Here is a 15,442-nt window from a genome sequence, read left to right on the forward strand (position 1 = left end):
CCAATTTAATGTGGACGTAACAGCACAAAGGTGTACATACATATGTATACATAATTATACCTATACACACGTATGTATGTGTATGTGCGTCAACCCCCTACGTTGTCACACTGCGTAGTTCAACATTGCTGCGCACAGGTGGATCTACGCATGAGCGCCTCGGACCGAAAAGTGCTGCCTATGGGCACAAAAACAGCGCATGCGCACAGGTATACAATCAACACAAGTGAGAGATAACACAAGCGGGATATGAGGTGCTTAAAATTCGTGCATGTAATAAGTTTAAAAGAGTGTACTTATAACCAAAAATAACTGGGTAGAATAGAAACACAGAATAATGGGGAAATACTTTTAGGGCAATGCCATCGCATGCCGGCATTCGCTGAATGCGGTCATATGCAAAATTGGTTTATGCTACAAAGGAGATCTGTGTGTTTGTGTAGGCAAGTTATTAAGTGGGGAAGCTACACTTGGGCAAATGGAATTGAATATTGGGTGTTGAATTGTGCTGTAGAACAATTTTAATATTTACTGAACACTCAAACGAGATCAGATGGAAAGTTAATGTCGCATTCAATTGAAATTTTTAAAGAGGTAAAAATTTGATGCTTCTGACGCTTGTAAAATAACGTGCTCGAATTTTATACATATATACATACATACATAGGTATATGTGTACATACAAACGGTCTAATCAAATATCCCGCGGTTGCTCGGAAATTTCCCACTGCAAAATTCAGCTGCCAAGTGCGTACTCTCATTTTGAAATACCAAATGTGAACTGCGAAAATCGAAATGAAATAAAATTATGAATACCATATGTATGTATGCAAGTAAAATATAATAATTTCCATAAAAAGTGACTGTCACAACAACAACAACAAAACAACAGCATAAATTGCGCACCGCATTCACTAACACTTCACTTTTCAACTCCATTTCCGTAACAACAACATACATACATACATATGTGTATGTCTAGCGCCAACGGTGCTCATGGCAAGTAAAAGAGCTAAAAGGCAACAATAACAAAATCCCATAAACTTTAACTCTTAATAACAGCCACAATAATAACAACATAAACCATAGCAAAGCCTTTTCATTTCTGACATTTAATGAGTATTACAATTGTCTCTAACGTTTTTGTTGCTATTGTTAGTTTTTTGTTGGAATTTTGAAATTGTTAAAGTTCGCTCACACTGTTCGCTAGCATTGGGTACTCAGTTACGAATTTTCTGATTTCACGCAGTCATCGACGGACTCGCAAAAAAGCTTCACTCCATCTATTTAAATTTTAAACCAAAACTAAAAAGTTCGGGTCCACATTTTAAGTACCTGGTGATTTATAAATTCCGTTGTGGCGCGAAGTGAATGGATTAAGAATTTGTCTATTGTCTATCTAATATAAATACATACAAATATTTAGAAAAGCGTTTTAAGAAATCATTTATATTAAAATCATTGTGAAGAAGTCTGAGAGAAATCATTCCAAATAACGGTATTTTAGTGTATTGCATAGAATTTGGTGCTTGGCAGTGACAGTGATAAATTATCATCAAATAGTTTTGAAAATTCTTATGTGCATGCAAACTATGAAATTATATATAAAACGATTTGGAGAACAAAATACAACCGAAGGTAGCAGCTGCCACCACCTTAGTGTAATAACAACAATAACAGCAGACATATATGAAAAAACGCAGCAAAAATTATTCTGGTGATGCTTTGGCAGTGTTCCGATCTAACTTTATATAACTTGCATAAGCCCCAAGCCTCTATCGTACATATGCATGCACATTAGGGTGTACCTTTTATAATATATAAGATGTTTTTGCACTCACTATTATTTTTTTTATTCTTTATTTCAAGATTTGCTTCTAATTTGAATCTTGAACTCATGATTACAATGCATACATATTCGTAATTACAGGGTGCCTACGGTATTTGAGAACCATTTGAAAGTAAAACTAATTAGCTTTTATTTTGAACAAAATTTAATGAAATTTTAGAAATTTTTTACACATATACAACTAAAATAAATAATTTGCTCGTAGACTTCTGTTAGGTGTTTGGCCAGGAGGAGGTTGGTGTAGTGTGCATCTTAATGTTGTTCCACAAATGGAGGGAACTACAGTTTCAAGCCGACTCCGAACGGCTAATGGCTTTTATGAGGAGCTTTTTCGAGCCAGAAATGCACGCGGAGGTTTGTCATTGCCTGCCGAGGGGCGATCGCTATAGAAAAACGTTTTCCATTATTTGATGCACGGAGATTCGAACCTACGCACTCCCGAATGGTAGTCACATATCAACCCATACGACTACAGCGACTTGTTATATATATCTATCAAATCACTCAAAAAAATTTTCATTAGCATCCGGACCTCCTCGATATGGGTCCGGAAACGATTGCATACCCTAATCAAATCACAACGATATTAATTCCAGTCTTCAGAGAAGAAATGGTGTTATGAGGACGCTTATTGGTTTTAACCGCCCAATACGTAGCAATCCAGGAGGTTAAAATCTGGGAAGTTAGGTGTTATGTGATCGCGGAAATTTTCAGCCATCCGAACTTGGATCACCATCGCTTTGTGTGAAGGAGCAGAATCTTGCTGAAAGGTGTTATGGGCTGTCAAAGTGTATACTATCAATCCAGGGGCTCACTACTGTCTCTAGAAACTCGATATATGCAGCAGAATTGACTCGAAATCCTTGAGTAAAGAAGTCTTGGTCACAACACCTAAAACTATAACAGTGGCTGGGAAATTCGTCTTCATCAAAATAGGAATTTCTGTAGAATTGGACCATAGCTATCTGTCATTCTCATCATTTCTTCGGCTAGTCTCGGTGAAACTTTTTTTCGTCAGAAATCAGTTTTCTGATCGCTTAACTCGCTGTTCCTGTGTTTATATATATTATTTATTTATAATTGGCGATTATACCTTTACTGGGTATTTGGCCGCACTCCTGCTTCTATTGGGGGTGTACGTCTTAATGTTTTTCACAAAATGGAGGACCTGCAGTTTCAAGATGAGTCCGAACGGCAAATGAGGAGGTTTCTTAAGAGGAGCTTTTTCCATGGCACTCGGAGGTTTGCTATTACCTGTGGAGGGGCGACCGCTGTTGGTAAAACCCTTTTCCATCTTCTGGTGTTTCATGCATGGAGATTCGAACTTGGGCACTTTCGAATGGTAGTCACACGCCAACTTATTCGACTATGGCGGCCGACTCGTGTTTGCTCCGACATAAACTGTCTTCTACGCATAATGTAGGATTTATTCCGGAAATCTTCATGGACAACTCGACGGAGAAGTCCCTCAGGAACATTAAGCTTCCTCGCATTGGCCCTCTTCGAACAGTGTCCGAATGCTCCGTGGGTTTTTTACCATTTGCAACAGATTCTGCATCACTGTCTGATGCTTCCAACTCGTGGCGATCCTTATGAACGAATGTACGGGTGCACTTAAGAAAAGAAAAATACTGGTTTCGGGAAGTTTTAGACACATATATGCATGTCCCCAAATACCGTATGCTCCCTGGGATTATTCAGCGTTATTACTTCGCTAGACAACCCAGTCATTTATCCCTTCCTACACATCCGACAGAAATCGTTATGGAAGGCTTTGAAAATTGACCTCCATAGTGTTTTTTTTTGTGAGAATAAAGCAACTTAAATTCGAACCCCAAACACAGTTCTAGTAAAAACTATTAATTAAAGTTACACTTTAGTTAAAAGAAAATTTGATTTAATATCATTTTATGGCAAAATTTACGTGTTGCCACCCAACATCAAAACAATATGAAGTAATGCTTCATCTAAAAGGAATACCCTAATGTACATTTTAACACACATACATATTTTTTTGAGACCATGCATTTTTTAATCATTATAATATTTAAATAACAGAAGAGCGTTAAGAAAAAATTAAATTAATTGCTAGTTTGTTGTACGTTGCTTTCCAGCATTAAGCCAAGTCATGCAACCTATGTCCAACGTGGCATAAATCACTCATCAACTAACTAAATACAATAAAAAGGTGTGAATTAAAAGGAAAAAAATAAAAGAATTGCATTATTGCTTAAAAGTCATACACAGCAGCAAGGAGCAGCCACAAATCATTAATTAGCAATGCTGCAGTTTAACTTCTTAAAACAGGTAAGTAAAAATACTGCAATCACAAAACACGAACATATTTTTGAAGTGTGAGCCTTTTTGGTACTAATTGGCAACGCACAGCGGTCACACCAGCTACCCTAGTAAGGTTCGAGGCCAGTGTAAAACCTCTGCCGTGCTTTGGGTACCGCGCCCGACTGCAATACAACTCCACATTGAGCTGCACAAGGCCAAAATTCAACTCGCATTTGGTTGTTAACGAAAAGCTCCGAAGGTCCTTTTGCAATAACAGATTAAAGCGAACTTCAAAGGCTTTTAATCCGTACAGTACAAAAATGAAATATCCAACCCACTTAGAACTGCCTGCCATCTACCTATGCACCCTTTCCTAGCACTTGAATAACCTGCAGGCCTTTGTCGCTTATATAATATAATACTATAGATCTCTCGTACAAACTCCCCTGATGAAAAAAGACCACATCCCACTAAGATTCTTAATATGCTATTTCCAACTCATAAACACAAACTCACGAATCACTAAGATGCCAATGATGAAAAAATGCATTAATAGACTCAGACAGAACTGAAGTTCGAATTTCCTACAAAAACCTAAACATAAGCACCCGGCCCGTAATACAAATGTGATCGACTATGGACATTGTACAATTTTACCGCTCCCCATTTACTCCTGCATTCACTACATTCGTACCGTCGCCGAAGAAGCGTTTGGATTTTCAACAAGCCCAACGAAACGCAATTGATACGTTGCAACAAAAAACATGGCCGCTACCTATAGAACGCAGAGAGTGAGAGACGGTTTTTCGGAAACAAAAAACAAATAGAGCTCAAAAGGCGGAGTGTGAAGAATTTCAGCAGAAGGTGGAAAGAAAAAATCGTTAAAATTCTGCTTGAAAGCCTCGTGTAAGTTTTTGTAAGTACACAAATGTCAAAGTCGAGATGGATATCTGGGGCATGCGTGGAAAAAGTACGTTCAATTTTACCATCCGTTACAATAGATGTACACATCTATATTGAAAAGGAAGGAGCTCTCAATCATTGGCACAGTTATATAATAAAAAAATTCATTGAAGCGTCGAAAGCACAAATAAATAATATTAAAGGCACCAAAATCTGTTGTTATACAAAAGCTACAATATTAGAACCAAAACTTACTAAAATTTGCTCATGTTCGAATGTTGTTAAATTACCAAAGATAAAGGGCCTTTCAAAAGTGACGCTTAGATGCTAGTAGTGAATAATTCTTAGACGGTACTATTTTTATGTCATATTTGACATTCGTCAAGTAGACCGATAAACACTAGAATAACGCGTTAAAATTATTGAAACTTATCATGAAAATGATCGAATGTTATGAATTCTTGATATTTTTGGTGGAAATAATCGTCCGAATGAGTGAATAAACCAAAGGTTGGTGAAAAAATTTCAAGAAACTGGTTCTGTTGAGGATAGACAAAGGACTGGCAGCCCAGACTGGGGTTTTTTTTAAGTAAAGTCTATGAGATTAAGTCAAAAACAATTCCAGAGCTGAAACACAATAATTGGATCGAGTTTACTGAACTCAATGCGGTGATGTGTGAGCGAGTCCTTGAAAATTAAAACTCTCGTATGATAGCCTGAAGACGTGCTCCTGGTCATTTTTCACATATAATTCTTAAAAGTCGTATTTTGAACTAAAAAAGCGAAATCTGCAAGAATTTAAGTTGTATCGTGCTTTTTTTTTAAACAAAATCTAGGCGCGTCATTTAAAATACCCTTTATTTCATCAAGGCGAATGCAGACAAGATGATCGCTGTAGTACAAAAACAAAATTTACATATATTTTTTTTGCAATTTGGTGGTTTGAAGGTAAAAAATTCGATTGGAATATAAATAATGTATAAGCAATACGGTAGGCTAATCACCTACCCTGTCAGAAATCAAATAGATTAACGAAATCAACGCAAGCCAAGAGTCTTGTCAAAGGCCTATGCTCCCGAGAGGAGTGAACAAGGAAAATAAAAAAAAAAGCAATATATTGATTTGGTGACAATAAATCCATTATGTTTGCGTAAAATCTTTGCGCAAATGGCTGAAAACTGTTTTATGGTTGATCTTTAGCTCCTGGGCGATGCTAGGACCTCTAACGTACCGATCAATTTCGATGATTTCTGCGATTTTATCGACATTTTCGACATTATTGACATTTTCTTTCACATCAAAAAGGTCTGAACGGACTCGACGAAACCAAAAGTCCACGCAATAACTGTGACAGTAACGACACCATAAACACCATTCACCATTCACAGTTTCAGCGGCCTGGCTTGCATTTTCGTCTTTATTAAAGAAAAACCGTAAAATGCACCGAATTTGTTCTTTGTTGACTTCCAGTGTTAACACCCTGTAACTCACAACTGAATGGTAAAAAACAAAAAACAGCAGAAGAAGTTTTCTTAGTGTGAAACGTCACCTTTAAACTTTAAATTGTTTGATCGATACTTAACGAGATATCGATCACTATAGGCTTGTACCGAGAAAATAATGGTTTTCTTCTCAGTTTATATACAGTTAGAAGGCCGAAAAAAAGCGCATTTTTATTTTATCTTTAACTGTATTTTAAGACTTAGTATTAGTAAAAATATTTATTTGGAAGGAAGCTACAGCTGATCTCCGAGAGCTCTTCTCAAAAAAGACGTTTTGCGGTGACCACTATATCTCTGAACTGGATTCTCTGAAATTAAAAAACCAAACAGATTTCGTTAAAGTAATGTTAAACCTAGTAATTAATCGAAGGAATAAGCAAAATATATTTTTTTGACAAAATGGCGTTTTCTCAAAAATAAAAAAAAAATTGATTTTTGACCAAAACTTCGGCCGTAAATTGTTTATAAAAAAAAGTTTTAATCGGTGACAAAAAATCTTCGATTAATTACTAAAAAATATATTTAAGAAGCTCGTGTTAAAAGTGTTCGTGTTGGGACTAATCGCTTTACCCGTTTTCGAGTAATGTTGGTCACCGACTTTGAAAACACCATTTTGAGAAAAACGCGTTTAAAGTTTAAAAACACTTAAGCAGCACTCTGAAACGCCTTTTCAAATTTGCGTGTAACTTCGAAAATATTCACCGGAACGATATTAAATTTTCTGTGTGTATTCTTAAATATATGTACACTAGCTTTAACCCGCGGCCCCGCTCGCGTAGGAGTAGTTTTGAGGAATTTAGGATATGTATATAAAAGAATTACAAACAATAATTTCATAGAAAATAATTTTTTATTAATAACCATAATATTACAATGCCCGGCACCCGTTGATATGCCTCGTTGAATAAAATCAAAACAACCAATCAGAAAAATATCAAGCAAAATTATTTTTATTAATTTTCTATCTCAAACCGTTTTTGAACTTAGCATTTGGGTCATAGTTGAACAGCTTATGCGGATTATGAAGTCGAGTGTGCTATAAATAATGGGAAATAGGAAAAACTAAGATTTATTAGATTAAATTTAAGCAAATATTCGATTATTAGTGACGAATGGTGGCGCGGCCTGGGGGCTGCACAGTGCGACCGATTCCCAAAAAGCTGGCCAAAAGTCGAAAAGAAAAGTTTCTAGATAGAGTTTTTTGTCTTTGAGTTGGCTACAGTAATGCCTTGAGTAGTGAAAACCGTTCATAGCAACGTCCTGTACCCTAAGTATCCTCTGTATTTTCAGTCGCAACGTGGACTTCGTTTGAGCATCGTATTACTGTCGATGAATAGTGAAAGTTGTACACATTTGAAAGATTTTGTAATGGAGTAAATTGAACAAATTCAAATGGAATCATCTTCGGAAGGTTAGTAAAATACGATAAATCTTTAGTACATATCAATACCTCGACACAAAATTTTTAGCTGCAGCAATACGTAGATACATTTTTTGCAATTTTTTTTATAAAATTTGAGTTTTCAAACTGTATAGTAATACAACGCCATCATATGCTGCTTTGAAACCTATTAAAGGTTACTCAAAAAAGTAATGGTTACTGAATAAAACAAGATTCAGCTGCTACCACTTGCTACCTTGCGACCCCGAAAACATATAAATTTACATGCATCTTGATTATGTTCTAGAATATACGCTATTTCACGTGAGGGGGTGGCCAATAGGAGTGGAAGGGGGTGGATTTTCAAAATTTTAAGATCAAATTCGTAATCAGCGACCCCGAAAACATATAAATTAACATGCATCTTGATTATGTTCTAGAATATACGCTATTTCACGTGAGGGGGTGGCCAATAGGGGTGGAAGGGGGTGGATTTTCAAAATTTTAAGATCAAATTCGTAATCAGCGATCCCGACAACCCCCGAGTAAGAAATTTAGAATCAATTACTTAATTTTTTGAGTTTTGGCCAGCTTTTCGGGAATCGGCCGCACTGTGGGCTGTGGGAATGGAGTTCCATCATAAAAACATGCCTATAACCTTCATTGGGTGAAAATATGAATGTATACAAATTTGTACGTCATTTGGTGTTGTCATTTCGTAGTGATGCGCGGACAACGTATAGACATTCACCTTTAAATATATGTACATTAAGAAAAATAAATACAAAAATTCGATTTTTTGAAAATTCTAACTGTATATAACCCCTTAAACGAATATATATAATATAAAGAAACCAATTCAAAACACCTAATTGGAAGAAAAAACCAAATCAGCTGCTCTAGCGACTTCTCCTTATTCGAAATCACCTTGAATTTCCTAATTTGATTGATAAAATTAATAAAAAGGAATAATATTTCAACTAATATATAATATGTACTTACATATATACATATGGACATAACTAATTACACACAGATGTACACCTATAATTGCAAAACGCAAGCAATTCCTTATTAATATTTTAATACGAAAGCATACCGAACTAAGAAAGGTGTTAGGGAATGTTTTTTTTTTTGCTTTTCCATAATAATAACAACAACAATATCACGAAAAAAGTTTCATTTTATTAAACTTTCTTTTAAGTACTTTTCTTTAATTTACACTTTTTATATGCCTATTTTACGAAAAGTTTTTAAACACATCTTTTTTTTACCTAAAACACTTACGCATTTATGTACAATTTGCTTGAAATCGCCTCTAATGGCGTCATAACATGGGTAATTATGTTTTTGTTTTAGGTACATTGCTTGAATGTGATAGACTACTATGTATGTATAAATGAATAAAACGTAATTCATTTATATGAAGCGAAATTCTCTTAATCACATAATTTTTTTAATTTTTTTCTTATGTGCAATCATATATAAAATCTACTGACGCATTAACAGGCGACCTAGTTCGATGCTGATTGTTTTCATAGCATAGATTTATAGGCGAATACTTACTTAAAATATGCAAAGACCCTACATTTTCCCATACCTAGAAATCTAATTCAGAAAGCGTACAATTTTTTATTATGGCGAATTTAATACTATGTAGATAAAAAAATTTTAATTGTAAGTCAAATTTCCTACGCTCTGATTTTTCAAAGCAATGTATTCAGATTACTATTGTTACGCCTGTGAGAAGATGATCTCGTTTAAGACTTTTTCAGGAAAATGATCTGAAACTGGTGCCAATTGCAACTTCAATGGGAACTCAATCCCACACAAAGATTACCTGCATTTTTCTTTGTCACTGTCAACTGGAATAATAAAACAGATAATAAAAGTAAATAAAAGGTAATGATTTTCATTCGCCGAAAAAGGATTCTTCAGTTCAGTGAATTTGGTCAATTAGTCATAGAGGCTGAGTAATTTGCGTTGATTTTCTCATATTTGTAGTACTACAGCCTCCTACTGGATTGGGCAGAATAGGCTAAATTTACATCGGCACGCACGCGTCCATCCATTTGTATTTTCTATAGTAATCAACGCTTATGCGTTGTAGTCAACGTGTATGCCATCTAATAGTTGAATCCAATATAGGTATTCGCCGTCCGTAGGACATGAGGGGGGGTTTACTTGGGTTAAAGTCCCACACCACGGTTTCGGCCATAGGCTTTTGATGCTTCCCCTACTCCACAAAAAAAACAAAAAAAAACAAAGGCCTAGAGATATTTTGTGACCTAGGATAGGGTAGCTTCTCCCCCTTATTCAGGACGTAGAGGAAAGACAAAGAAGATTATACTGGAACTATCCAATGGAACAGTGTGATGCATAAGCGGTACCACCAGCACCAAGACAAACGCATTTTACCAGAGGAGGAAATAACTCAATAAAATAGGCCTAAAATACTAAAATTCTCTCATAATAATAATGCAAATTACGTATGCTTCTGAAGCCTGGGAGATGCGAAAGCCGGATAAGGAAAAGCTTAATATATTTAAGCGAAAAATCCTATGCCGCATCATTGGACCAGTGCGGATAGATAACGTTAACCATCGCCTACATTACAACGACGAATGCCTAGCTGAACTAAACGACTTCCAAAACGCCGACTAAATCAAACTTCAACGTTTTATGTGAGCTGGACATATCCTGAGGATGGACCCAATCGAAATTGCCAAAAATGTCAATAAGTACAATAGTAAACTATGTGTGCCTTATAAAAGCGGTCACGCAAGGAAAACCTGGACTGACACAGTTTCAACGAGATACCAAGATCTTTGGACTGAAAAAACTGGAGGATGTCTGCAAAGGATCGGGATTCTTAGTCGAAGTTATGGAGGGAGGACAAGGTTCAACACGGACCGTCACGCCAACAATGATGATGAATATATGAAAATAATATTAATAACACTAGATTAGATGACTGTATTCCCTATGGCACTCAGCTGTCATGGCCGAATGGGCTTATGCCTGACTACCATTTGGTAGGAAACCCCATCTGCCGTTCAGAGGCGGCATAAAACTGTGGGTCCCTGCATTTGGGGAAAAAAATCAAACAACAAAATTCGACAAATAGAAGGAAAAGCTCGTCCAAGCACCCAACAAAGGGTGTAAACGCCAATTATTATTATTATTATTATTATTAAATATAGGGTTATTCAATAGGTGTAAACTTCATTAGTATACATTTCATCATGGAACGCTACACACTTGAGCAACGATTGCAAATCGTGCAAATTTTTTATGAAAATAATCGTTCTGTTGTTGCTACTTTAAGAGCATTACGGCCATTTTACGGCCCTTTTATCAAGCCGTCCCGTTTTGGGGTTATGTGAAGTCATTGGTCTACAGTAACAAGCCGGCGACGATTTGTGAGCTCAGAGCCAATATTGAACGCGAAATTGAATTCGCTGGAATTTCGGCCGATTTATGCAAAAGAGTGGTCGAAAATTGGGTTCAACGATTGGACTTCGTAAAACGTGCACGCGGTGGTCATGCAAAAGAAGTCAAATTTCATACTTAAATGTATATGTTCAAACTCGATAATAAAAAAAAAATTAGTTAAAAAAGTCAAACCGTTTGTGTTTTATTCAAAAAAGTTCAAAAGTTGAAGCGCTCTTACTGAAAAACCCTATATAACCCCTCTAAGAAGCAGAAGGTAAAAATAATTTTAAGTATGTAAAAAAATCGTTAAATAGGAAGCTCGTCCTAGACTATCATCAACATCAACTGGTGAACAACAGAACAAGAAAGTAAAACTTTTCTTGCTCAAAATTCGTCGATTGGCAATTAGTTAGAGATCTCGATGAGACTTTTAACAATTCCTTTGGACCACAAAAAATTATTTTGAAAGATGTTTTCTGGCCGAAAAGAGTGAAGCAAAATCCATGCATTTTACATTTGCAGGAAATACACCAGCTGACACTGCACTGGTTCTTCGAAAGCATATCGCTAAAAATTCAATAAATATCTTTCCACAACCATCGGCTGCACAACACTATGCAGTTTCTGGCTATTCGCAAAGCGCGAGAGTGTGCACCGGAGGCGGCATTTCGATACGATTGAGAAGATAAAAACTGACTCACTGCACGCTTTGAAACATATTCCGGAAATGGTTGTTTAAATCAAAGTGTACACCCACACTGTGGTTCAGAAAATTGACGCAAATGTATTGTATCAGATGGGAGTACTTTGAAGGCAATGAAATAGCTTGAAAAAAAAAAAATAAATAAAAATTTTAGCACCTATAGGCAATTTTGGCTTCCTTTTTTAATCAGTAGCAAGAAGGTAGAAACTTCTACGTCATCTCCCAAAAATTACAACTACGACATCTTATTTTGCTTTTCATTATCTACACCAAAGAAGTTGAGTAATAAAGAGCAAAATCTATGCACGTAAGTTTCTTTTTTGTTTTTGTTTTGTTTTTGCATTCTTTGTAGGTTACGCCACAACATCACGTTCACAATATGTAGATCCAATTTGTTGTCGAATTTCAGGGAGCTATCATATCATATGAGACCGTTAATTAGAATTGTTGAAGGAAAAATTACAAAAAGCGTAGCAGAAAATCGATATTTAGATAACTAAATGAGGCAATAATTTTTATATGCATATGCACATACATGCATACCTACACATACCTACATATGAATGAAGCGAAAGTTAATTTGTTCGTAATTTACATTTTGATAACGGCCTGGCATTGATAACGGCAATATACCAGATTGCTCACAATTTGCTTATCAGCGTCATTAAAATTGTTGCCTTTTTATGATTTTATCTACGCGATTGGGATGAGAGGAGTGCGGCTAGCGACGTATGCATCATATTGACAATGATTCTGCAAGGTTTATTGAAATATTTACGACACAAAACAATCAACACATAAAAGTTATGGAGAAGCATCACAAACACTCACACATACTCGTTGATAAAAAAGCAAATGGTCGTGACTAATTGCAGTGATTCCACTAATGGGTAGAGGGGAAATATTCACCTATTCACCTATTTACTCTTTTACGCAGTACATCGGAGATGAAGAGCTTTAATTAAACGCAACGGTAAATAATACTATTCTTAGAAATCTACAAGAAAGCTGTGAAAAAAGAAAAAACACAATTTTTTGGATAGTTGTTTTTTAGTTTTGTTTCTTTTGTCTGGTTAAAGATGTTGCGCCGTACTTCCGGCAATCAAATGACAATCAAAGTCGGACGGCAATGTTCTCACACACGCTCTTCTTCGAGGCAGGCATTATTATTATGTTATTTGTAAATATTTAGTGGTGTATATGTATTTTGAAGAGCCGCAAGCAAGCCGGAAACCATAGAAGCCGCAACTCTCCAGTAGCAAAGCTTTCCCTGACTTTTGCTATTTAGATGCTTATTTGAACGGTCAGTGGGAATGAAGTTTGTACTCGTATTTGCGTATGTATTGGTTGTAAGTATTTATAGCACATAGCTGTGAGCGCTAAAGTAGCAGCGCATAAAAAAAATAACTTTTGGAGCAAATCTCTGGGAAAAAATTTCTTTTTACCAGTATTTGTTATTGGAACTTGTATAACTTCTCGCATTTTATATCAATGAAAATATAACAACAAAAAATAGTAGGGACGCACAGAATCCCTATTGAGACAGAATTTCGACCTTATTTTGAGGACAATTTTCTCTAGCCTTCGCTCCAACCGGAGTTAAAGGAAGTTATGTACATATGTATATATCGGGGCCAATTGAACAACTGAATATATTTTGTCCTGAATGTTTTCGAGCTTGAATAGGCATAGAATCAACATTTTCACTAGTTTGAACTATTTTTTGTTTTTTTCTTTTGAATCCTTATATTATTTTTTAAGTATAAATAAATAAATATAACTAAAAAAATAAAAATAACTATTTTTCTTTTTTTTTAAACGCTTATTTTTTGTAATACAACTCATTGTCTCGTAAAAACCATATAGATCCAATATCGAAATTTTATACGAAAATTACAAAGCTTTCACAAAATGTTTATCCCATTTCCATAAGTTTTACTTAAAATTTCTAGAAAGATGTTTGACATGCAGTTAAAAGTTGCTATGAAATCGTTGATTTGTTACAAATTTTTTCTTCGGCGGTGACACATTTTCTCCATATTACAAATTAAAGACATTTTTATTTTTTGTACGGCGGAAAAAATTATAAAAAATCGGAGGGATTTTTTAGCAACTTCAAACGTGCACTTTATTGTATTTCACTAATTAATTTAAACTTGAATTAATTTGGTTTTTGTTAGACAATGAACGAAAAAAGTCAGAACTGCTCAAAATGCTGATTGCTGTCGCGGGTTGTAGTCAACCCCAAAAATTTTGGTGCTTGGCTAATAAAATAAAAAGATAAGAATGCATTTTAAGCCTTATTTTTTATTTATTTTCTAATTTAAAAACCACAAATAGTAGGACTTCTTCTAGATTGGACGGATAACCGCTGGCGCAATTTTGGCCGAGTTCAACAAAGCGCGCCAGTCGTTTTTTTCTTGTGCTAACCGGCGCCAATTAGAAATAACAAGTGAAGCCAAATCCTCCTCCACCTGATCTCTCCAACGCAGAGGAGGCCTTCCTCTTCCTGTGCCACCACCAGTTGGGACCGCTTCGAATACTTTGCGAGTCGGCCTAGCCACTTATCGACTACAATAAGCGAAGAAAAATCCCAGACGAGTTCATTTTACTGAGAATACAATTTTTCACGTTTACAGAATCGACCAGAAAGGAATTGTTCCAAGAATTTAGCGTGGCGACCACTCAGATTTAAAAAAAGTTTGGCAGGTAATCGCCTACGATGGGTTTAGTGAGCTCCATTTCTGCGAGAAAAGTGTCAAAGCTTTGAAAAAAAAACTTCAACTCAGCTACATTCGAATATGGACCATGGACCTTTCAGTAAGGCTCCGCTCCAGCTTATAAGACAAAAACTTCTCGAAAATTATTCAAAAACTTGGGTTCCGAACATAATTTCCCAGAATACTTGAACATTTGCTAACTCTGAGGCTCTAAGCTATGGTCTGTTCTGGAGGCACTTCATACCCAAAAGTTGAATCTTTGTAAAGAGTACGCTTGTGTTTGAGCCGTGAAAAACTTTCTTAGGCATAGAGTGCAAATTTCAATGTGTTTCAGTTTATTTCAGTCAATGAGCACACAAATTGAGTTCGCCGTTGCTGAAAAAACCATTTAAGGAAGGTTTCAGGCGAAACTTTTTCTCTACGTATGGCATACATTTGGATTTTGTGCCACTAATAGAGAGCCTACAAGCTTATACCGCTTTTTCGTGGAGTTCACGTTGATACAGCATAAACATTCCCCATACATTTTTGCGAAATTACGCTAATGCGAAGTTCTTCCTTGGTGCAAGCTTAACAGAAGCTGAGACTGATCTGAAGGTCAAACTGCACGGTATGTATGGTATTTGCTCCAACATAAACAATATTCTGCGCATAACGCAAGATTTATAT

At 35.9% G+C, this 15,442-nt stretch overlaps 1 protein-coding gene across 10 annotated transcripts in view; it reads left to right on the top strand.

Annotated features, from left to right (window-relative positions):
* The first annotated feature begins 1,217 nt into the window (after positions 1-1,217).
* Positions 1,218-15,442, top strand: part of LOC128863422 (villin-like protein quail) — a 53,409-nt gene continuing 39,184 nt past the window's right edge. The window contains exons 1-2 of one of the 10 annotated variants that reach the window (XM_054102566.1): positions 1,218-1,780; positions 3,964-4,156. In XM_054102566.1, the coding sequence (XP_053958541.1) occupies positions 4,130-4,156 (27 nt within the window). In that variant the 5' untranslated portion in view covers positions 1,218-1,780; positions 3,964-4,129. Of the gene's footprint in view, positions 1,781-3,907; positions 4,157-15,442 lie in introns of all 10 variants that reach the window. The other 9 variants (XM_054102565.1, XM_054102562.1, XM_054102568.1 and 6 more) reach the window with 9 other exon arrangements.

This window comes from Anastrepha ludens, chromosome 5, assembly GCF_028408465.1.
Source record: "Anastrepha ludens isolate Willacy chromosome 5, idAnaLude1.1, whole genome shotgun sequence".
Lineage (NCBI taxonomy): Eukaryota > Metazoa > Arthropoda > Insecta > Diptera > Tephritidae > Anastrepha > Anastrepha ludens.